At 52.5% G+C, this 23,879-nt stretch overlaps 5 protein-coding genes across 5 annotated transcripts; all 5 read right to left on the bottom strand.

The window, feature by feature from the left end:
- Positions 1-1,389: 1,389 nt before the first annotated feature.
- On the bottom strand, positions 1,390-2,532 carry BROUX77_006427 (uncharacterized protein; the record flags this gene model as incomplete). The annotated part of the gene is made up of 1 exon (XM_073751411.1): positions 1,390-2,532. One exon carries the CDS (start codon positions 2,530-2,532, stop codon positions 1,390-1,392), a length of 1,143 nt encoding a protein of 380 aa, XP_073603496.1.
- A 1,674-nt stretch (positions 2,533-4,206) lies between these two features.
- Positions 4,207-5,966, bottom strand: BROUX77_006426 (uncharacterized protein; the record flags this gene model as incomplete). Its single annotated transcript, XM_073751410.1, has 2 exons — positions 4,207-5,552; positions 5,645-5,966. The coding sequence occupies 2 exons, from the start codon at positions 5,964-5,966 to the stop codon at positions 4,207-4,209; spliced, it is 1,668 nt and encodes a 555-aa protein (XP_073603495.1).
- Positions 5,967-6,575: 609 nt separating this feature from the next.
- On the bottom strand, positions 6,576-7,214 carry BROUX77_006425 (uncharacterized protein; the record flags this gene model as incomplete). The annotated part of the gene is made up of 1 exon (XM_073751408.1): positions 6,576-7,214. The coding sequence occupies one exon, from the start codon at positions 7,212-7,214 to the stop codon at positions 6,576-6,578; it is 639 nt and encodes a 212-aa protein (XP_073603494.1).
- Positions 7,215-9,649: 2,435 nt separating this feature from the next.
- On the bottom strand, positions 9,650-14,048 carry BROUX77_006424 (uncharacterized protein; the record flags this gene model as incomplete). Its single annotated transcript, XM_073751407.1, has 3 exons — positions 9,650-10,382; positions 10,445-13,636; positions 13,987-14,048. 3 exons carry the CDS (start codon positions 14,046-14,048, stop codon positions 9,650-9,652), a joined length of 3,987 nt encoding a protein of 1,328 aa, XP_073603493.1.
- A 5,888-nt stretch (positions 14,049-19,936) lies between these two features.
- Positions 19,937-22,758, bottom strand: BROUX77_006423 (uncharacterized protein; the record flags this gene model as incomplete). The annotated part of the gene is made up of 3 exons (XM_073751406.1): positions 19,937-21,299; positions 21,712-21,777; positions 21,863-22,758. 3 exons carry the CDS (start codon positions 22,756-22,758, stop codon positions 19,937-19,939), a joined length of 2,325 nt encoding a protein of 774 aa, XP_073603492.1.
- Between the last annotated feature and the right edge of the window lie 1,121 nt (positions 22,759-23,879).

Below are 23,879 nucleotides of genomic sequence, written 5' to 3'. Positions count from 1 at the left end.
CGGTCCTTGCCTTCAGTCCGCACAATAGTCTGGTTCGAAGAATCTTTGAGAACAAGATCCCAAAGTGGATATTGTTGAAACCAGAAACAAACGGTGACTGGGACCACTGTGAACAGATTTTAGAAGGCCACACTGGATCAGTAAATTCACTGGTCGTTTCACCTGATGGCAGGCTCGTGGCCTCGGGCTCACATGGTAACGCGATCCGGCTCTGGCGAACTGATAATGACAGCTGTGTCCAAGAGCTGTCAGGGCATACAGGCTCAGTAACCGCAGTCGTCTTTTCACCTGATGGCAGGCTGATGGCGTCGAGCTCACATGACCACACGATCCGGCTCTGGCGAATTGATGATGGCGCTTGTGTTCAAAAGTTGAAAGGACATATAAGCCCAGTAAACTCAGTGGCCTTTTCACCTGATGGCAGGCTCGCGGCGTCGAGCTCGCATGATAATGCGATCCAGCTCTGGCGAACTGATGATGGCAACTGTGTCCAAGAGCTGAACTACTTCACTGGTTCTCCTAAAATTGACTCTTCCGGGGCGTTTCTTATCCCTGATTGTAAATATATCGATGTTTCCAACTGGTCGTCAATCAACGAAACAACTTCTCAGCCTCTTTTTGAGCGCTTCATTGGCTTCAGCATCAGTTCAGACAGTTGCTGGATGTTGTGGACAAACATTCCAATTTTATGGATCCCTCTTTTATTCCGCGGTCGTTTATTTACCGATGGATATACTGTGGTACTTGCCGGTAAATCTGGGAGACTCACCATCATGAGATTTGGGAATCTCGAGTTTATGAGATCCGCTATGCACTATAAACGTCTACAGCAAGATAAATAGCCAACGGCAGGCTGTTCTTCCTTTCGGGAGACTCATATCCACATATTTTACTAGTGAACAAATGCTTACCAAGAGTTGAAGGTTTCTCGGGGTTTGTGTAACTAACCAGTTGGTTACTTCTCGATAACTATCATTCCCCTCACGCACTGAATTCCACTTCAAGCTATCCTGCGAACCCCGTAAACCTCTTCTACATTTCTATATTTACACGCTCACCAATACCCGAATCTGCAGTCATACTGTCTCAGGTTTCTTTTATCTAAACTTGGTTCTAGAGATAAAACCCTGCCGAGTATCCCTCGCCACCAGACACACTGAAGGAGAGTGTCACCACCATCAATCGTTGTCGACAAGTGATGATTTCGATTGGCACTGGGCTCTTTTCCTTGATTACGCAGTACATTTTAGAGTCACTGTCCATTAGCTACCGTCTTTTTGTCTTTCTGTGAGCTTTCTTTTGAATGTCTAAATTTCAAATCTACATGTCTTCTAAAGTCCCGTGCTGTTATCCCTAAGTGCAGACCCTAACTCATGCATATGATTCCCTCTACAATGACCGTTCCAACATCACCAACTCCTCAAACCCGCTCTTAATCTCCGCCACCTGCGCGTCGAGAGGCCGCGGCAATGGACTACGTGCAAACCCACCGTAGCCAGACCATGCCTGGAGGCCAGTCTTGACGCCGACGACGCCTGTCTTGATGGCCGTCCAGTCGCCTCTGGCCACGACGGCCTGCATAGCGCACGCGCCAGCGTAGTCTCCGGCATCGTACAATTGCTGTGTGCGAATACACGCCTTGGGCGAGATGTTGGCCAGGCCGCCGAGGATCCCGTGGGCACCTACGGCGAGTGATTGCACGGTGAAGTCGGCAGAGCCGGCGAGCACAAGGAAGTCAGGTGTGGCGGAGGAAGACGGAGAGGCAGCAGCTAAGAGTGGCGCCAAAGACTCGGCGTCATCCTTTGCTCTGTCGGTTTTCTTCAATGTCTGTGTCGCCGCCACGATGCGTGCCATCTTGCCCGTGTTGCCGCACGTCAGCTTGACGCCCACAATATTGGGGTGTTGGGCCAGGTCGATGATAGCATCGCTGTCGAGGTCCACACCGCCCGCACCAGCCGGGTAGTTGTAGATGATGAGTGGCAACGGCGAGGCGTCGGCCACTGCAACAAAGTAGTCGCGCAGCGTAGAAGCGGCGTGCAGGCCGCGGTAGTACGCGGGGGGCAAGACCAGGGCGTAATCGGCGCCCGCCGAGGCGGCGTCACGGCACAGCTTGATGGTCTCGCGGGTGCTCTGGGTGCCGCAGCCGGCAATCACGGGCATGGTTGGGAATCCAGCTCCAGCTAGGGCGGACCGCACGGCGCGGGTAACTTGACGGCGCTCGGAAGCGGTCAGGTGCACTGCTTCGCCGTTGGAGCCCTGCACGGCGATGCCGGCCACACCGGCTTTAGCGAGATAGGTAACATGCTGAGCAAGCGTGGCTAGGTCTAGGTCCTCAGTGACGGGGTCGAAGAAGCATACGGTTGGCACGTAGATGCCCTTGGTGAGAGGGCGGGGAGAAGAGGCAGTCTGGTCGACGGTGCTGGGACTGGTGCTGATGCTCGACGCGGTGTCGGAAAAGTCAAAGGAAGGATCTTCAGTGGCAGAGCTAGAGTTGTGGGGGGAGGCAGCAGAGAGATGGAATGCGGAGGCCATGATGTAATGTGAGTGTGGATGTGGGTGGATGTGTGTGTGTTTGCTAGTGCAGGCAAGAACTGGTAGAGAATCGTCGGACGACTCGAGGGGCCCTAGCCATTTATGTACTTTTTAAGTATCCTGCGCTCTTAAATAGACAGCTCTCAGGACCACACATACACCAGGCACCCAGCACCCACGAACTCCGATAGCATACGAGCCTGGAGCTCTCTGGCAGAAGATCTTCTTCTTTGTTCCTTGGTCCCAAGGTCTCGTGACGCCCCGGTTCTCATGCACGGACCTTCCCCATGCGGTGTCTGGTCAAGACAGTACGGTGGTAAAAAGGGATAATAAAATGACAAGACACTGTTACATCACCCCAGACCCACGAGTCACGGGACGTTTGCCGAGTCTTGGAGACAACGGGGCTCCCAAGAAAGCTATGCAGCAGCCAGCTGCCCACATGCAGACCCGGAAGCGTGGAGATGGAGACAACTGGATCGTTCGGACTGGCTGGCTAGCTGGGTCCTGGCGTGGCAAGCTTCACCGCCTGCATAACAGAGCAAGTCTGCTGAAAGTTGGAGAAGCTCAAGGGCTGTTTACCGAGACGTGTCTCACGAGCCGGATCAAAGAGGCAACGGAAATGCACAAGGAGGGAGGGGGAGAGAACAACAGGGAGGCAATAAACCCCGGATTGTTGCAAAGAGAAGACGTGCAACGCGGGGAAGGGGGGGACAAGAGCGTGGGGGTTGCGTGGGGTGGACAGGGAAGCGAAGGGTAGCCAAGTGGGGAGGCCACAGAGAGACAACATGGGGGGGGGGGCATAGAGGGACAGCATAGGGAACGAGGAGACAGCACAATGCAACATGCAACTCGTAGATTCTTGTACGTGATGGTGTTCATCAGGCGCATTCTGTGTGGCAGTTCTCTTATTATGACAGCGTACAGACAATCACTTGCACAACCCAAGACAACCCAACGAACCCCAACCGGGCCAATCCCGAACTCCGGCAGGACTCAGACACGCCCGGCTCGGGATGAAGCGGCCCGCTAGCCCAGAACAGCCCACATTCAAGACAAATGACAACGCCGCTGGCGTCATGTGATCCAACACGTGGCGTCCGTTGTGCTCGTATGCTTGTCATTGCAGGCTTCGGCTGTTACACCGAACGTACCCTACCGCCCTTTTCTCTCTGCATGGCCTCGCCTCGGAATGCCGCGGCACGGGAAGCCTGGAGAAATGTGACATCTGGGTAAAGCGACCGGATAAAGAAACGCGTGGCGCTACATGGCACAGGGGGAGTTTCAGCAGCTGTCTTCCAGCTTCTGACAGGTGGTGGCATGGCGGTAGTCAGTCCATGTATACTTGAAGCATGGACCAGGAGAGGGTGTAGTATTATCCAACATCGCTAGACGAGACAAGATGCCGAATATGGCTGCACTGACATGGCAATCTTAGCCGTGAGCGTGAGGGTAGCCGGCCATTGCTGATCCACGGCCTGTAAACCTCTCCATCCCACCTCTTGACAAGATGAACGCACATTAAAATATACCATGAAACAATATGTACAACCAGCGCGAAACCAAAAGAAGAAGAAGACAAAAGGGGAACCAACAAAAGAAACACAATAATAAATAAACCCAAGATATATCCACCGGCTGCAGAAGCCTCCTGCGTCGTCCCATCCTGTCTCTTCACGTGCCCCCTCCCTGGGCCGCTACCGCCGCTATCGCCGGCACATCAGCCTCGGGCTTCTCTTCACGCACCGGCAACGACCGCGCTGCCTTGAAGCGGTGGCAATGCGACTCGTCTGGGTCTACATGTACCGTGATCTGCTGATCGTCGGGGATCATCTCATGCGAAAAGTCCCACTCCATGCGGCGCACCAGCTCGGCCACCACCACATCGCAGTCGCCGAGTAGCAGAATGTCAAAGTTAACGTGGCTGATAGGATCGCGGTTAATGTAGATTTGCGGAACGTCGGGCGGCAGCACGGCACTAATTTCCGACACGGGCCGCACCTTGAGCGACGTGCCAATGACAATCAGCAAGTCGACTTTGTCGCGATCGTTTTGCGTCAACCGATCGTGGAAGGCATCGGGCAGCGCCTCGCCAAAAAATGTGATGTCGGGCTTCATGATGGCGAGATTTGGGCCGCTTTCATCGTCGCTTTCGTCGTCGTCGTCACACGACTTTGACGACCGGCCGCTGCCTGTGCGCCGCTTATTCTGTCCATTGCCGCCCTTTGCGCTGCCGTTTGCTGCACGCTTGCGCTTGTTGCCTGCGTCAATCTCGGCGCAGCGTGGACACGCGGGGATGTCGCCCGCCTTGATTTCTGGAAACACTTCTTCGCCCGGCACGCGGTAGCCGCAGGTGAAGCAGGTGGCCGTCTTGAACGAGCCGTGGCACTGGACCAGGCGCCCAGCCGAGATGCCCGCAGCCGATTCAATGTTGTCAATGTTTTGGGTGTAGTTGGTCAGCAGCTTTCCGCGACGGTCCAGGTCGGCAATGAAGGCATGTGTGGGTGTGAAGCGCTTCGTTGAGGGCAGAATGTCCTTGGCGACAGAATAGAAGAGCGACGGGTCTTCGCGAAACACGTCAATGTCGAACACGTCGGTTGGGTCCCAGTAGCCGCGGGCCTGCAGCTGCGAGTAGAGACCGGTGTCCTTGGAGCGGAAGTCGGGGATGCCGAGCGACGTGGAGATGCCGGCGCCAGTGACCACAATAATGTTGCGCGACTTGGCAATCAGGTCAGCAGCATCGTCCACGGTGTTGTGCTCGTCGAGCTTGACACGACGTGACAGCTCGCGGTTCATGGCGGCGCCAAGGAGATGCGTAATGGCGCTGATGTATGCATCGCCCTGGAATTCCGACAGAAAGTACGGCAGTTTGACGCCCAATGCCTCGATAATGAATTCTGGGTCGCGGAGGCCGCTGGTGACCATGTGCTTGATGAAGCGCTCGGAGCCGAGCTGGTGCAGCAGGCGGCGGATGGCCTGGCTCTCGTCGGCGGTGGGCGCGGGGGACTTGCTGTTGGAAGCTTATGGCAGATGGTTAGTCCTGGCGGTCCGCAGTCCACACACGCATGCATGCATTCCAACCCACGCTATGGGGCGGATTAATGCAACCTACAGTCTTTATTCTCGTCGCCGTCCTCGTCATCGTCATCATCGTCATCGTCATCGCCAAGCTCCTGCTGGCGAATAAAGTCGTCCAGCACCTCTTCCATAGGGAACACATCGCCGTCGCCGTCCACGTCGCCGCTGACGTCGCTGCTATCATCGTCGTCGCTGCTGTCGCTGCTCTCCGCGTCGTCGGCCTGGTCGTCCTGGCCCGGTGCCGCGGGCCGCTGGACATCGTCGCCGCGACGCTCGCTCAGACCGCTTCTGGAGACCTTTTCGGGCAGGTCGGGGAAGCCCTCAAACTCCTCATTCTCGATCGCGCGGTGGGCCATGATGCAGAGATGGCGGGCAGCACACAGAATCGGACGTGTGCGCGCAGACGAGCGGGCGTGGTTCGCTTTGGCGTGGGCGTTGGGCACTCATTGAAGCCCTCGTGGGTACTGTGAATTGCGACATGTTCTGGTTGGCTGGCAGGCGTTGGGTGTAATCTACAGCTGGCAGGATTTGGATGCCAGCTGTCGGTGTGCAACACCAAGATTGTCACAACATCTGTGAATAGTTAGCCAACTATGCGGTTGTAACTAACTTGCCACATTGTCACTACGAAGATAATCGTTAAGCAAGGCCAAGAAACTTTATGAATTTGTCAGCTCCACTTACCTTGACCACATATACTCAACATAATCATCTTTAGTTGACGAAAATTCGACAAACAAGGATTACAAAGGCCTTGATTCTCATCTTCGCCAAAACTGAAAACTAAAATACATTTGAATCAACTATTGTTATCCCTATACTCGACTGGCTCTCGGGCAGACCGAACTCCCCTAACTAGCAATAACAAGGCTCTATCCAACGAGAAAAAAAGTTTGATCCCATGAACTTCGACGACAGCATCATGCCCAATATCATCAACCAACATCGAGTCTTGCTTTGGGGTTTTACTTCTGGCAATCGTCAGCGCCGCCAGAAGTCTCCTCCCGGGCGGCATTACTCTTAAGAATTAGGCGGTTTCCTAGCTTAACAACCCATGATTCCTTTCGCAGCTCAGCTTGTTGGACATGGCGCCATGCCTTGGCCACAGTGCGGAAGGCCTGCTTATCAGAGCCAAGCTGGCGGCGCCATTTGTCATCCGCCCAGATCCGGTGCATGGTCTGGGTGGCCCAGCGATCCTGACCACGGACAGCCTCCTCGGGGCGCGAGACAGGGTTGCTGTAGCGGTCAAGTAGCTGTTGCTTGGGGCTCTCTGCGGCTTTGTGACGCGCAGCGGCACGCGCAGCTACACGGGGGCTTCTGCGTAAAGCTTTGGGGAAATCACGACTAGCTGCAAGAGGGGCAGGAGGAGCTCTTCCACGATCGGCTACAATGACAGTAACAGGTGTAACAGCAACTTGAGTGGCAGCATCAGAAGTTTGAGTGGCGGCATCAGATGTTTGAGTGGCAGCATCAGATGTTTGAGTGGCAGTATCAGAAGTGGCTGGCTGCTCGGTAATATCAACGTTTTCCGGAGCAAGGGTGAAATCTTCACTGGCAGCATCAAGCTCCCAGAAAGAATCGGGAGTCCGCTCACGTCTAACCATGTTTCTACAGGAGACACAAAGTTAATAACCGCGGAAACAAGATGGCATTCAAGAACAGTTGGCTGACTTACGCGGGAGTGTCTGAGTGTAAACTTAAAATAGGATAGGGAAGAAGCGCTCTTCTCTTTCTTGCGAAAGCAAAGTGTAATGGAAAGGTGAACAGCCTATATTGTTCAGCATTAGTTAACAGTCCCAGCAGTCTGGCGACACCGATTGTAACTCACTGCAAGGGTATACCTACCAAGTAGGTGAAATAGCGATAACGATGATGTTTGTGTAGGATAATTAAGGAAGAAAGATTCTTCGCCAATACGGCGCGGAAGTCTATGCCTTATACATCTCACCAACAAACTACCGCCGCCCAAGCCAGATTCGGTTCCGGAGCAGGAAGTTTAGATACGCCAGTGTGGGTACCGGCTTGTGGCGTATCGGGATATGTGCGTAGTGGTAGAGGGCAAGCGCTGGAGGAGAAGAAGAAGAAGAAACGACGATAACGTCATAATAGGATGACGCTAGACGCTATAAAAACACAAAATAAATCAAAATGTGAGAGATGAGTAGGTTTCTTTGTTTTGCTACCGCGAGTGCTTATCCCAGTCGCGGTGCTTGTTGACGCTTCCGTCCTGTGTACCGCGTCCTCGCCAGTTGCTTGGGACGGCGCTACGGGTAGTCCCGTAGCCTGCCATGTGAAAAGTGACGACTACATGAACGTTTAGATGAATGATCCGGCTCTGGCCAACGGCGGCAGAACTGTTGCTGCCGCCGCACTGTGCGTTCTTGGACCCTCTTCATGCATGACTGCCGCGGCAATCTCACCCAGCTCTCGGGTTCTTGTTCTAGCCCATCCACAGCAGTCTAATAGCCGATTATGTCGGTTCCAAGGGGGTTTTTTTTTTCATCTTGCTGACATCCAGACTATCCCGTTTATGTCAACGGCACTTGTGTCTTGTGTGGGGTCTGTTTAATTCGTCTGCCTTGCCTGATGACCTAATCCGAGCTCAGAAGCTGTTCTAGTCCCTGAAGCTCTTCCGTCACTTTATCTCCCTCTTCTTCGTCGGCCATGCCCTCAATACTACCCTAATTCTCGCCCTCGAGATTTCCCCAAGCCGCCCCCTCAAACCCTCGCCGTTCGTCTCGGAGCACAACACAACTGAAGTCCAAAGTGGGGCTTTTGTGTCTCCGGTTTTGTGCTTTTCGGCCAAGCCGTCCGTCCACTCTTCCCCCTGAAACAGCGGATATAGTGACAGCCAATCTGTCGTAGTATGTAGGGCAGAGAGTGGAGACAAACAAGGGGAAACAAAAGAATGCTACGACTCCAAGGAAATAGTGTACAGCACCGGAGAAAAACAGGACACCAAAGCCGCTATAGAGGCTCAAGACACAGTAGTGGCCGCCCGAAAAAAAAAAACAAAAAAAACCCTTCCATCGCTCAACCTCGCTAACTACAAACACAATATCCGCCACTAGTCATCTACTAGCCGCCGCCACGTTTATGAGTCTAGCACATTCGCGTCAAGCGCGTGTAATTCTGATGCTAGCGTGCACTTGGACTAATACTCAGAGTGGCAAAGTACCACCAGTTCTGTAGGCCCATCTCCCTCACCACCATTTTCCGCTTCGTTTCGTCCTTTTGTTCTCTCGGTTTCTTCAACTGGCTGTGAAAAAAAAAGAGCACTCCCCTTCCGTTCTCGTCATACATGTATACTGGCATATCTTGATTCGCGTTGATCACAAATACCAAAAAAGGACCGTCCACATTTACCTCTTTTGGTAGAATCGGCATCTGATACAACCGAAGAAAACCAACTGCCACTCCTTTCAAGCAAAAAAAATGGCCTAGAACTCACTAATACGCACACAAAGAGAGCGAAAGTTCACCAATATTCGGAAAAAAAAAGAATAAGCTTCGGAAATAGTTTCACCAATAATAATCTATAAATCAGCCTCGCCACACCACGCAAAAGAAAACCGCAGGTTCGCACATATTGCTTGATGTTGACGACAGCAAACTGAGCGCCTAAGAATACCTCATTACCAATTCCAGGGCAAAAGAAGAAAACAGAAAGCGAATAGAGAGGAATAAATACCGTCGAAATAAAAAAGAAAAACCAGGAAATGAAGCAGGGGAAACAGAAAAAAAGGGACAAGAAAATGCACGAGAGCGCCGCCACATCCAGATAGTGTTTAGATAAAACGGTGTTTGTTTAACTGTTCAGGGTATAGTAAAAGAAAGCGATCGACGTAATGGGTGGTTACCAGGAGAAGAAAAAGAACCCGGCAAGAGATATGCGAGGACAACAGCGTCCTCCAAGAAAAAGAAAGCATGAAAAGGCAAAAAATAAAAGAGGAAAAAAGCATGACCAGATCAACAAAAACAAAGCTATAGCTCAAGCGATGAAATACAAGCACAAGACTACAGAAAGGAATCATCAGCATCACTGAGGTCCCTCATTCTCGTCTGCACCATCTCCTGCTTTCCGATCTCCTGCATTCCATGACGTTGCTACACCCGCCGCAACAATACCGGCCATGACACTGGGCGCGCCGAGAGTCGAGTTAGTTCTAGCCCGCATGCGACTACGCGTGTCAGGCGTAGACGGAGTGGTATCGGGCAGCGGTTCGTCCTTGCCGCCTGTGATCTGCGGAGTAGCCACTTTTTGCTGAGATGTCGTCGCTGTAGACATGCGGGAGCGCGAAGAGTTGCGTGATTGTGCGAAACGTTGGCGGGGATGGGCAATAGCGAACTTGAGGTTCGTCAAACGGCCTCCCTTGACCTTCTTGATAAACTCGAGTTCATCGCGCACATCCTGATACTCGGGCGGGAACTGCTGGAACGTTTCCTCGTCAGAAACCATGAGGCCAGGGGCACGAGAAGCCCGGTTCTTGATAAACTCAGGGATCAGAGCGGCGAACCACGCATCAGGAATCATGCGAATAAGCATGCCGAAGGGGATCGACAGGAACCCGAGACCGATGGCAATACCCCAAAGAGCACCACCCTGGGGATCCTTGCCGTTCCCAGGACGAGCATCACTAATCTGAAAGACAGGACCAGCGACAAACACGATGAGTACCTGAAGACCACACATAGTCAGGTTGATAACAAGGAAAAGAGGGTTCTTAGTGACACCTTCCAGAATGTTGAAGCCATTATCGAGACGACGATTGCTATAGAGATGATGGTTAGTTATTGAACAATCAAGAGAATTGGGTGTTTACAATGTACTTACTTCCATTGGTTGAAAATCTGCATCCAGACGAATGTGTTGAAGACAAGAGTAGAAACCTCATCGTGGGTGTACTTGGGAGTGATCGAAGGCAAAACGTCATTGCGGGCAAAGTAGAGAACCAGGGTAACAGTGAGCTGGTATACCGCCTGACCGATGATCATCTTCCACATAGTAAGTGAGATGATGAAAGCATCACGAGGCTCCGGCTTGCGATCAAGAATCGAGTCATGAGGAGGATCAGTGGCAAGAGCCAAGGCAGCAAGAGTATCCATGATCAGGTTCACCCAGAGCAGCTGCACAGCGGTAAGAACTGAGGCTTCTTCATCACTGGCCACAGCAGAAATGAAGGTCAGGAGAACAGCAGTAACGTTGACCGTGAGCTGGAACTGCAGGAAACGTTTGACAGCATCGTTGACAGCTCTTCCCCACTTTAGCGCATTGATGATCGAGGTGAAGTTGTCGTCCATCAGAATAATGGCAGACGCCTCCTTGGCAACCTCAGTACCGGCGATACCCATGGAGAAACCAACATCTGCAGTCTTCAGAGCAGGGGCATCGTTGGTGCCGTCGCCAGTAACAGCGACGATCTCACCCTTCTCCTTGAGACGCTTGACTAGGATACGCTTATCCTCGGGACTAGAACGAGCCAGGACACATAGACTGGGAATAATCTGGTATTGCTTTTCCTTTGACATGTTGCGGAATTCAGGTCCCTCTAGAACAAGACCACCTTCATGAAGGATACCACATTCCCGGGCGATAGCGGCAGCAGTGATCTTGTTGTCACCAGTCACCATGCGAACGGTAACACCGGCCTTTTGGCACAGAGCGACAGCCTCAGGAACACCGGGGCGAAGGGGGTCCTGGATACCGACAACAGCAAGGAAGGTCATCTGTTGGAAGAGTTCCTCAAAGCGGACTTCGTTGTCATCATCATTGCGGCGAAGGCCCTCGGCAGGCCAGGTAGGGAAGTCACGGTAAGCGATACCGATAGTGCGAAGGGAGCGATTGGCGTACGAATCGATGAGGCCGAGAATTTCTCCATTGATAGCGGGGGTGAGGGCCTTAACAGACATGTCGGATGACGGGTTGGCGAGAACCTCAGTGCACTGGCCCAGAACAATTTCAGAAGCACCCTTGATGAGAAGACGGGCGCCACCGGAGGGTGTCTGAAGAACAACACCCATACATTTGCGGCCAGAGTCAAAGGGAATGATCTGAAGGACCTTGACATTATCGCGTTCCTGGGCCACAGAGCCCATACCCAAGAAATCACGGCCAAGGATCAGCAGTGCAGTTTCAGTCTTGGAACCAATAAAACCGGGCTTTCCCTCAACCTCACCCTCAAAGGCAGTCGAGTTGATGGCGATGGAGTCGACCAGAAGCTTCTTTACCGGGGCACTGAGATTGGCAGCAAAATCTTGAGGCAAAATCTCAGACTCACCATCCTTGCCAAAACGACTGGTAGTGCCGACAGAGGCGGAGACAACCTGCATCTTGTTTTGCGTGAGAGTACCAGTCTTGTCAGAGCAAATGGCGGTGGCATTGCCCATGACTTCACAAGCCTTGAGGTGACGAACAAGGTTGTTGTCCTTCAACATGCGAGTGGTTGCAAAAGCTAGTGCCAAAGTAACAGCCAGAGGAAGACCTTCAGGGACAGCAACGACGATGATGGTAACGACGACGATAAAAATGTCTAGAAACTGTTCGCCCTTTTCCGAGGGAGTCTTGTCAGAGTTGGGGAGATTGGCCAGAAACTTAATGAAGAGGGTAGTGAACAGGAGGAGACCAGCGGCACCACCAATCTTGGCGATATAAGTTGCGATGACGTTAAGCTTGCTCTGAAGGGGCGTCATTTCAATGTCTTCATCAAGCGACATGAGGGTACGGCCGTAGGATGAGTGAATACCGGTAGACGTGCAAAGGAAAGTGCCAACACCTTCCATGATCCGAGCACCTGACTGGATGAAAGGGTCCATCTTCTTGAGGCTGGAGTTGTTCTCAATAGCCTCAAAAACTTGGTAGCCAGACGTTTTCTTGATGATATCGGATTCACCAGTAGCTTGAGACTCGTCGCACTTGACATTGAAGCCTTCGATGAGAATACCGTCGACAGGCACCATGTCACCAGGCTCCAAGTGAACAACGTCACCAACCAAAACATCATAAACCGAGATTTCTTGCATGCGACCACCACGGACAACCTTGACCAACCGGTCACTCTTCTTGCGGTTGAGCTTAGCAAACTGGCGTTCCTTCTGATAATCGTTGAGAGATCCGACGATAACAACAATAGCAATAGCGGCGATAATGGCAACACCCTCGACCCATTCGATTCCAGGCTCCCCTGGCTCGTGATCTTGACCAAAGGTCTCGTAAAGACCAATGGCCAGTGAAACAATGGCGGCGGCGGTGAGCAGAATTAGGATTTTGTCGTTGTAAGTGATCCACATGATTTGAAGCAAGCTCTTGCCCTTCTTCTCAGGTAGATGGTTGTCTCCAAAGACACCTTTACGGTCGACAAAAGTGCCGTCGTGGTTTGTAGCAAAGACTCTCTCTTCAGCCTCATCGGGCACTTGGACAGCGGCTCTCTGGCTAGGAACAAGTTTGTGTGCAGTGGCATCCTCGAACGAAACGCTGCCATCCAAGTGAACTTCGTCGGGGTTAAGACCAGACTTGGGATCGACACGGAGACCTTTGGCAATGCCAGAAAGACCCCCGAGGGCGTAAAAAGCAGGCAATGACTTTGGGTCGAACATCTTGTTTAGTTCGCCAGGAGGAAAAGCAAACTTGTTGTCTTCAACACGGAAGTCAACTTCCTTGCCAGCATCTGGTTTCAGCGCATCCTGGTCGTTCATAATAGCATCATTGGATAGAGCACCGGGCGATTGTTTGGTGTTTAAAGAGAACGACGCGCCGGAGGGGGCTAGCGTGGCACCTCCATGTGAAGAGGCGTCGCCAGAGTCAATTGACCCCTGGCGCGATCTGAGGTTGTTGGGCACGGCAAGGAACGAGCGTGCGGTGTTGGGACTTGCGGGATTGTTAGGACTGGTAGGTGGGCTCCCTCTACCCTCGTGGGTCTCTTCGGGACGTGTGTCGGTAGGTTGGGTGGTAGGGCTTGTTGTAGCATCTTGGCCGTGTTCGGCCACGGGGGCGGCTGTATTGACGGCGGTGTCAATTGTGATGGTTGGACTGCGCAACGACATTGTTAGAAGACTGAAGAAGGTAGCAATCGGTAGTGTGAAGCAGTCCAGAACATGAAGCGAAGATGTAATGAGGGCCGTTCGCTATTTAAGTCGCGCCATCAGGCAGCCGACGTAGACTGTCTAACCGATGGATTGCTGGAGGCCGCAGGAGGCAAATCGGAGCGAGGCTTTGACTCCAGCTGCGGATGTCAAGAGGCAACATGCAAAGGACCATTTGTGAAAAAAAAAAAAAAAAAACCAGAAAAAGGAGAGGGTTCGTCATCTTGACAACCACTCCATGACAATTGAACTCGTGTAAGGGCAAGTGGTGGAAGAACAATGGTGGATTAAACTTACGCTCTGTCCCGTGCAGACGAAGCCTCTGGCTCCGACGCGGTATTGGGATTTTGGTTGCTCATTGTGGTTATAGCTCTCACTCAGAGGCCGCAAGGTGGCACGTGAACTGGTGATCTATAGAAGACGTGGTGGCGAGCAAGAATAGCAGGACCTGGCGAGAAGGGGAGACGAGAAGTGATGAGAACGAGAGCATGCAGGAATAAAAGAGACCATGGCCCTTGTGGGACAAACGGGGGAGAAAAAAGAACAAAAAAGCAGGAAAAGAAAAAAAAGTCGGGAAAAGGAAAACAAATCGATAAAAGAAAATTAAGCTCCTAGAATTGGAAAGGAAGGCTAACTATATAGTGCAGGTAATACTATGTTAGTATAACTAGTTATTTGCAATCCGCAACACCACAGGGGGTGTCCAAGTAATCAGTGGCCAACTGCTTGGAACTGTAATCATAAAGACATTCAATCTCAATGCCAGCAAATAGCACAGTCCAACAGAGTTGTGTCAAGGGATCAGAACATGAAGATCCCAGGGAGAAGGCACTGGCTGGCTGGACTTGTAGGTTTGGCGATGACACTTTGGCAGCAAGCAAAGCTTATGGCACGACACACAAGCGAGGGCATGGCAGCATAGTGACTTTCATGCATGTGTAGATGAATGTGTGTATGAAAATACATGCATACAGACACCAGGCGCGTCCTGAGGGCTATTGAGAGGGACACAGATGCGAGACTTACGTGAGCGCAGTACTCTGTGCCAAAAACGCAGACACGAGTGATGTGATGATACTGTGGGTGGGTGTATTGCTTGTTGTTGACGAGATTTGACTGACTTGGCTTCTTGGCCTGAGAAATGACGCGACAAGGAACGGGTCTATGGCGTCGAGAGGTTGATTCTGGCACAGGCGCTGGTCTAGGCGGTCTCCCTTTCTGTAAGCGAAGGGCGCTATGATGTGATTCCTCCCTAGACGTGTAAGTCGCAGTATCCTTAGAGCTGAGGGCCAGTACTCACTGGCGGTGTTGGTGCTGTCGAGGATCTGCTCGCAGGCGCCTCCTGGAGCTGGGTTGTAGGCAATGCCAGCTAGTGACTTGTGCATGGCAAGACTCGAGCAGACAGCGGAGCCTTCAGCCTTTAGCCTTCAACGTGCGTGGGAGGCGACCTGGTGTGAGGTGATCCCGGGCTAAGGGCACGGACAAAATTGTAGGAGAGAAAGCCTGCGGCGTGTGGGAAATGGAAGACGGATGACTATTGTAAGTATACGTAGAATGAAATGCTGCAGAACAGCCAGAGTTGGTGATGGTGAGGGCCATGACAATTTTTCCGCGAATGCCGTCTTTATTTACGACTACGCAGGTGAGTTGCCAGGCAGATATTGGGCCGCCTCATTGTGTTCCCACACCACGAGGAAACTGCCCCGGCAGCAGCAGCAGGCTCTACGATCATGGAAGGAAGTCCAAGTATCTACAACATGCGAGCAACTGCCAGTAGTTACTGGTGTAGTTACCAAGTTATATCCGCACCAGGCTGGTCCTTCTGTTTTACGTGCCGGACTTTATGTGCTTCTCGATGCACCAACCAGCGAAGAGAGCGCCTCGACAGACAGACATGATACAAGCACTCTCTGGGCGGGTGTCCGAAAGCCTGAACGTCCATCTAGCTTGACGTTTGTGCCTTTGCATTCGCGTTTCTGCAGGGTGGCTGTGCAGCTCCTCTGGCGCTTTCGGCTGCTCTTGGCGCACTCTTCAATTGCACTCAGGACGTATTACATACCTTGCTGCATGCATACATAGCAGCGTGACGAGTATTGTCCGTAGCCCGTTCTTGTCAACGTGCTGAAGCATCTCAAGCATGCATTGACTCCTGTCATTGTGGCCTGGCATGATGGGGCTCCATGTCTTTTGAAATGTATCTGTACACTACATCCAGCACAGAGTCTGGCTCTGGACCCGATGGGTGGATGGGTTGGGATGGATATCCATACATAGGGATGTAGATTCAGGGCCTATAGGGTCGTAGCGCTTAGAATACAGCGCCCCTCTTTCCCACGAGCTTACGACCCTGGCCACCCTGGCCTTGCCTTCTCCTAGGCCGTTGTTTCACCTTTAGTCTCTTGTGGCTCCTCGAGGCCGTCAAGGCTTTCCAAACCTTTCTTCTAGATCAGTCCAAGGTTGCCTCACTGTTCATTCTAACGCCCAAGCACATCCGTCTCTGGATACTGGTGTGTTGCCGTTGAGCCTGAGCCTGCTCCTCCTAGACTGCACACTAGTTAGTCTTTGTATGTAACAAATTAACTAGACTACTTGGGTTGTCCATAGCCTAGGGCAGATACACAAAGAGGCCTCTCCGAGTCTGCGCCTCGAGCCCGCAAACGTCCATTGTTGTCTGGTGTTCTCTCCAATCTACAACAAAAGGCCAGGGCGAACTTTCAACCGAAGCATGTGACCGGCCGTCTGCGGAAGCCACCGACCGTCGTCATCATCAATCGTGTCTAGCAGGCTGAAGCCCCACGTTCTGCGGATCGAGTTGCGTGACAGTTGCGTGCCCCATGTGTGTCATCCCGCTCGTCAAGGACATGTGTGTGTAGTTGGTAGTAATAAGGGTTACATTGTGCATGTAGGGTTAAGAGCTGCAACGTTGGATTCGCCTCTTGCCACGTTGTGGGAAATGTTTATTTCCACTTTCGCTTTTAAACATGCAGTTGATCTTTCTCCGGATCGCTGCAACTATCACAGGCGCCAGAGCAGGTGCTTAGGCCGTGGTTTTAAGTCAGTGCTGGCTGGTTTCTCCTGCAACATGCGTATGGCGATGGCGGCATCGGCACAGTTGCATGTGTGCTACCTCCAGGTGTATACACTTGGCCAGAGCTCCCAACTTTGTGGCCCCCTTCCCGTCCCCCTTTCACTGGACTTTTGCTGGCTCTTGCGCTATGCTTGTTCTTCCTCCCAAGACACGTGGGAACTTGCTGGCCGGAGGAGAGAACAAGAAAGATGTCTGTCGCGAGGAATTTGACATGCTGTGAGTGGGAGGGCCTGCTGTTATGCGAGGGACGCGATATTGCACCTCACACATTGCTCGCCTTGTTCTGAATTTGCCTTGGGCGGCAGGTGTCGCTCCCCCAGACGACAGCATTCAGCTGTGAATGGATCTGGGCGCTCAAGTGCCTTAATATCGGACTGTGTAGTTGTTCCTACCAACAAGGGCCTTGTCGGTTGATGCAATGTTTTGTTGTTCGGACCTGCCACCCTGCCACTCGCTCTCATCCACAAGAGAGCGAGAGCAGCAGTCCCCTGTCTTCACATCCTGCCATCTCCTTTTCCTTTTCCACCCACCAGCCGTTCATCTCCCAAAGCCAAGCTTGTCATCTGTATTGTATCATCTCGTGCAACAGCGTGTCCTAGCAACGCTGTACACACGGCGGGAGAAACACCATAGCCCCCCCTGGCCACACAAAACCCGGCAGCCACACGGCCATTTCATATCATTGCACACCAGGCTGCCACCAGCAAAGTGTATGCTCGTAAATACTGCCGTACTGCCGGCGAGCCTGCTTTTTCATGATGGTGGCCCGCCAAAATCCGCTGGCGACTGTGGCGGCTGCTGAGACGGCTCGGCGGTCTTGAGCCTGTAAGCGCCAAGACGACAATAAACCCCGGTAAAATGGACTAGGGCAATTTCCCTTTTCGGGTGGTCCTTTCCCATCTCAGGCATCTTTCCCGATCTTTGAGCGAGCCGCTTGATTGGCCGGAGCACCGATAAGATCCGGATAGCGTGAAGATAGAAGGTCCCACATCTGCACAGCCTCAGAGGGACAAGGTGCTGGGCCCAAAATGTGTGCAAGAAATTATGTATGTACATATGTACCTCCTGTCCATCTCATCTGTAACTAACCACCACGGAAGCGACAAGGAATGCTTTTGCCGTTGGCTCCCAGATCGAGATTCATGGGGAAAAAAGCTCACCACAAGCGGCAGTAGTGTGTTTACCCAAGCCGACAAAACAATGCCTGCATCATTCATCGCCTTCGACTTCGCCCTCAAGTAAGATGGCCACTCCGCCTTGCCTCCCTCCTTGGCTACTGCGGGTTTGGCGCTGGAACTGGTCTGATTCACCCTCATCACACAAACACAGAGACAAGCCGTGGCTCTTGGCCCGGGGCTCCTTTAATCTTGGACACCTACCATCTTGAAGTGCTCTTCTCGTGCGGCTGCCATCGGCCTTTGGCCATTTCCATTTTGCCTGTTGCAGCTCGTTGATCCCTCCCGCTCCCGCAACATGCATGTATCCACCGACCCAAAGCCAAGGATGAGGATACACGTCGACGTCCATGTCCACGTCCATCCATGTATGTTCTGTCCGTCCCAAGACACATGCATACAAATTAGCTTTAGACTTCATGTCAGTGCCGCAATATCGCCTCGCTTCATGCTCGAAGCTTTTCTTTCTGACGCAGGCAAAAGAAAAACACCTTGACCACACCAATCCCTAGCAAATTAGCCTCGTACGCATAACAAGGCCATGGTAAGTCTCCTCGTCCACTTGTATACCAAGCCGTTACTTGCCTTACCCGTCCTCGCATTAGTCAGACCAAGAGGGCCAGCCCAACGGCCCAACCACTTGACCCTACTGAATGAGGCTGTGCTGTCCCATCCCATCTCAGGCTAAAACTAACCAATATGTCTTGGTACAAGAATGCATTGCGATGATTCCTCCGCCATTTGGGGGATTGGCAAGGCGGAGATGGTGTATATAATGGGCAAGATATAAAAGTTCGATGTGCAATTCCTTGCCGCTTTAACGCTTGCTTGTGGTGCATGGCGTCGCATATGCTTCCTATTGTGGGAAAGTCTGTTGTACTGTACAGACAGTACATATGTATACACATAGATGTAACTATGTATATGCCTCTAACTACAAAGCAACCCAGCATCTGACCGACAACACCACATCCCACGCCTAGCAATTATGCACATGGCAAACAACTCCAACAACCATCTGACCCGCATTCACACATAGACACATATTACCTATCGCTCTGAGCTGTCTTTCCCCTCTTTCAATTGACGCCTCTGATGCTTGCTTGTCTCTTCCCGCCTATGCTTCCCGCCCGGTATTTTTCTCTATCCCTCCCGCCACTGGGGCTGTGCACACGTACATGAAGTGAAGTGTACAGGCATAGGCTTATACAACTAAGTATGCACAGCATGTGACTCTCGACTCATGCTGCATATGTATTACTCGCAGCCAGAGTGTCTCCTTTTCTAGCCCCTTTGCGGAGCTTAGCCCGCAATTTAGGACGAGGTAACTATGTAACTACACATGTGTTTGGTCGGCATTTTGTGTTACATACAAGCCATCGCGGAAGTCGGCTGCATCCGCCAAGATCGTATTTAGGGTTATCAACCCTACTACAACGGAACTTGGTTAGTTAACTCATAAATAACTAACTACATGACTAGTTATCGTGAGTGCCAACAACTAGAACGTATATCAAGCTGTGTTATGTAGCAATACAAGCTTGCATCATTGTGGCTGAGCTTCCCTCAACTATCGGGCCAAGTCTGTGTCAGAGGCTACGCTGTCACCGTTTAAGCAGCAAAAGACCCAATGAAGACAAAGAGATACCGAGCTTGTAGTTAGTTTGGATGATCATGTAAAATATAAACTCTGTGATATAGCCGACGGACATGAGGAAAAACCTGAAAGTTGTGTCTGCCAAGCACGACGTTGGATTAAGAACTTTTGCCGCTAAGCTAAACATCAACATGCTTAGGCCTTTTTGACGACGTTGGCGCCCGTCAAGAGCGCAGTTGACGCGGTTTCTGTAGCCTCTCTTACGTGGATTCAGGAGAAGGCGACGCTACGCTCTGATCGCCCCCTCACCGTCCTTCTTCCTCCTTCCTACACTGCCACACCTGCGTTGTCCAGAACTCGTGTCTCCAATCGCTGCTCCCACCCCATCTACAGCCCTAGCTCAACCTTGCGAACCAGCTGCAGCTGCGGCCTGTCGTCGGCGCCCTCGACCGCCCGCAGCCCAAAGAACCCGCCGACGGCTGTACGCAGAGTCTCGGTCCAGAAGCCCTCGACAACCGCACTCAGCCCGTCACCCGTCTGGCGAAAGTCGGGGAACGAGTTGACCTCGAGCAGGAACGGCGTGCCGTCGGCGCCGATCAAAAAGTCGACGCCAAACACCTCGAACGCGTTGACGAGCGGCGAAAAGTGCATGCCCATGGCGCGTGCGGCGCCCTCAAACACGTCGCCGATAATCTCGCCAATCTGGGCCCGCAGCGCCGCGTAGCTCGTCGTGCCTGGCGGGAAGGCAAGGGCGCTGAGCCGCTGGACGACGGGCGTCGCGCCGGCGGGCAGCGAGTCCTGTCGGCATGTGTTGGTCAGGTGCGCGTCGAGGTTGGCGTCGGCCCACGGCGCGGCATAGGCTTGGCCGGCGGATAGTGCGAGCATGTCGTCGTAGACGTAGACCGACATGCGGCCGGTGCACATGACATATGTGCGGATGTGGAATTTGCGGTTGTCGCCGGCTGGAAGCAGCGGTGGGTGAATGTACTGTTGCGCGACAAAGTGGCGGAGGTGTGAGGTAGTGATGTAGTCTCCGGCGACGGTGGAGCGGTCTTCTGTGTCTTTCTGGGCAAGGGTGGTGTTGCCGTCGGAGCTGTGGACATCGCCCTCTTCACCTTCGTCATCGGAGTCGGGGCGCTCGGCCTCCCACTCGTCAAAGATGTCTTGGAGCTCTTGCATCGTACTGAACAGGCGTATGCCCTGGCCGCGATCGCTCATTCCGGGCTTGAGGATCCACCACTCCCGGTCCTGGGGCTCCTTTTCTTCGTTATCATCCATGCTCTGGCGCAAGTCAAAGGCCTCGATGAGAGAGTCATCTAGGAACTCGGCGTAGTCAACTTCGAAGGCGTCGCTGGGCTTGACAGCCTTCTTGAGTATGGATTCTGGGTGCTTGGCGACCCAGTGTTGCACAGCCAACGAGAGGTAGTGTTTGCGGATAAGAGCTTTGCGAATCATGTAGCTGTTGATCAATGCTGCGCCAGGGTTCTGTGCAGCATGTTCAAAGTCGAGAGCCTCATATGCCATGATCTGCAGGACCTTGGATGAGTCCTCGGGGATGTAAGAAGCTAGAGAGATGGCGTTGTCGTCCTTGACTTCCGGCGAGAGCATCGTGAAAGTACCCGGGAAGAGTTTTTCCAAGGCAGATACAATGATGGGCTGTACATACGGGTCGTCGTACTTGACAGCAGCGAAGAGTCCAGATTCAGACGTGCTTGGTGAATTGGTGGACACGCAAGTGGTAGAGGGACCGCTAGAAGTAAGAAAGTAGACTGTAAGTGAGTATAGGGTCCAAAAATAAACTGATGCCGACGTGAGAATGACGGCATACAAAGCGATAAAAAAATCCAAAGACAAATACATCATGGAAACAACTCGTTGTTAAATAAATATATCATAGCATCATGTACAGGCATAGGTCACATGCCCTGGAATACCCCCCAAGTATCTTTCCCATAGCTATTAAAAGAAAGTTTGCAGTATCGTCTCCCAGAGTCCATACATCACCAACTTCCCCAGATGACCTGGCTCGAAAGCGGGGGATTCCAGAGGCGCGAATTGAAGACGGGGGCAGCAGAGACCCTTCAGAACAAAGACACGAAGGGAAAAACAGTAAAGAAAAAAACAACAATGGATGCATGCTACTGCTGGAGTCGGGAACTTACACCTTCAGCTCCGTGCCGTGAAGATGGTGAGCGGCCTGGAAAAAGTTGGCCTTGAGAGGCGTAACACTGATAGAAGGAGGTTAGCAGATTGATACCTTGCGTGTAATATTGTGGTCTGCAAAGCGCTAGGTGGGTGGATAAGCAGACTTACCTGGTCTTCTTCTCCTGCACAGCCCAGCCGTCGTTGCCAGGCGCCGACTTCTCAACGCTCTTGTACACACCGCCAAACTTGGGCGCCCACTTGAAGTGCTTGTGGTTGTGCCCGCGGACGGCACCCTCGGACTCAGCCTGAGTCGAGCCCTGACGGATCTCCTCCTCCTGGATATCGGCATCGTTGTCCTCAGCGCCCCCATCAACCTCTTCAAAGCAGCTGCCGTCGCTCCAGTAGTTCTGTAACATATCCGTCCACAGCGTCTGGTTGCCCTCAACCTCGGCCACCAGCGGCACATTTATGCTGTATAGATCTACCGACTTGTCGGTGGGCCACTGTTTGCAAACCGCCTCGACGACGCGCAGCGAGTGGCGGGTTGCAGCCTCGATGATTTCCGGGTCGTGGTTGCGCGTAAAAAAGGCGTAGCTGAGCGCAATCGCTTTGAACCCACAGACGGCCGCCTCTAGCGCGGCGCCCATGGTGCCGCTGCTCAGAGCGAACACGGCGGTGCTATTACGGCCAAAGTTGGGCCCGCTAAGGACCAGGTCGATGGGAGCCTTGTGCTTGAACATGTGGTGCACGCCAATCTGCACGCACGATGCCGGCGTGCCGTCGACCAGCACCCACTCCTCCTCGACCGGCGCCGCCTGCGGCAGCTTGTGCACTGAGCCCTGCGCATCGGGCCCGTTGCCGTGCGAGGCGCTGCCCGGCCGGTAGTACATGGGTTTGACGGTCTGGCCGATGATGTGGGCTTTGCCGATCCACGAGCGCTGGGCGTGCGGCAGAATCACGGAGACGGTGTGCCCGGCGGCTTTGAGCTGGCGCACCAGCGTGTGCACATAGGGCGAAGAGTGAGGCGATGGCGGGCCATCATCGTTGGTCACAAGGATATGCATGGCTGGTTGGGCGAGGGTAAAGTTGGATGCGACGGCGAAGTGGTCGAGGAGCCGATGGTGCCAAGGGAGGCTAGAGACGCAAAGAACTGGATTAGCCGGGTGTGATTTTCAATTAGCCGATGAGTCAGAAGAAGTGAAAAGAATCGTAGGCAATGCGATGCTTGAAAAGGTAGTTGTGTGGTCAAATGCAACTGGAAGTAAAAGGAAAAGAAGCCGCGCAAATGGCAGTTGCCCAAGGTTGAGCACGACAAACGCAAGGAGGGGCAGAAATTGCAACGAATAAGGCTCAAGCTCTTTTTGGAGGGGCAGTGGTCTAGACTGGATGGATTAATATGGACTTTGGCTCCGACGATTGCCTATTCGAGTAAGCAGAGACCACGATGAGCGGACATTTGGCAACTACGCAGGAAGGCGCCTCTGCGTCAAATTCACTGGGCAGTCCAGTTCATGGAAAATCACGTGAGTGTACAACAATTCGTTCAGCCAGAAGTTTATTCATTGTCAAGAAGAGCCTCAGTCGCCCAAGTCACTTCAGCAAACCCGCCAAAACAAGGAGACCAAAAAAAGAACGACACAAAAAGCAGCGCAGGCGCAAATATAAAACCAGCTCCTAGTCCGAATATTTCGTCCGTGTACTCCTTCGCCCAAGACATAAAAAGAAGATGTAACTAAAAGGGATACAAAAAAGCATGTACATATCGAAGAGGGGAATACAAAGAGATAACATGAAAGCCAAAGGTCAAGACAAGAAACGCCAAAAGGAAAACAGCCGTCTGAAAATGAAAGAAAATGAACTCAGTGGGATATCGTTTTTGTCGTCGTCTGCGCTAGCGAGCCCGTGTTGAACGGCACTTGGGTAAGTGTCTCGCGGGCTGAAGTAAGCGAGTTTGTTGTAAAAGAAATAACCAACAGAAGAGCAAAACTGTGAAAAGCAAGAGTGAGGATAGCTATCGCCATGTGATATTCAATAATACCGGGAAACGATGATATTCCAAGCAAGGTAAAATGACTCGGACTTCCAAAGCAACATTGCCATTCCATTGGGCGTAAAAAAGCAGGAGATTGAAAGGGCTGAGCATGGCGAGCAACATCCACCAATGGTCTCCCCTATGGCAGGCCAA

The sequence above is a fragment of the Berkeleyomyces rouxiae genome (assembly GCF_048999995.1).
Source record: "Berkeleyomyces rouxiae strain 22BRR77 chromosome Unknown BrBRR77_ptg000008l, whole genome shotgun sequence".
NCBI classification, from domain to species: Eukaryota; Fungi; Ascomycota; class Sordariomycetes; order Microascales; family Ceratocystidaceae; genus Berkeleyomyces; species Berkeleyomyces rouxiae.
Note: the sequence above shows the minus strand (reverse complement) of the source record. Positions and strands in the feature narration are given on the sequence as shown.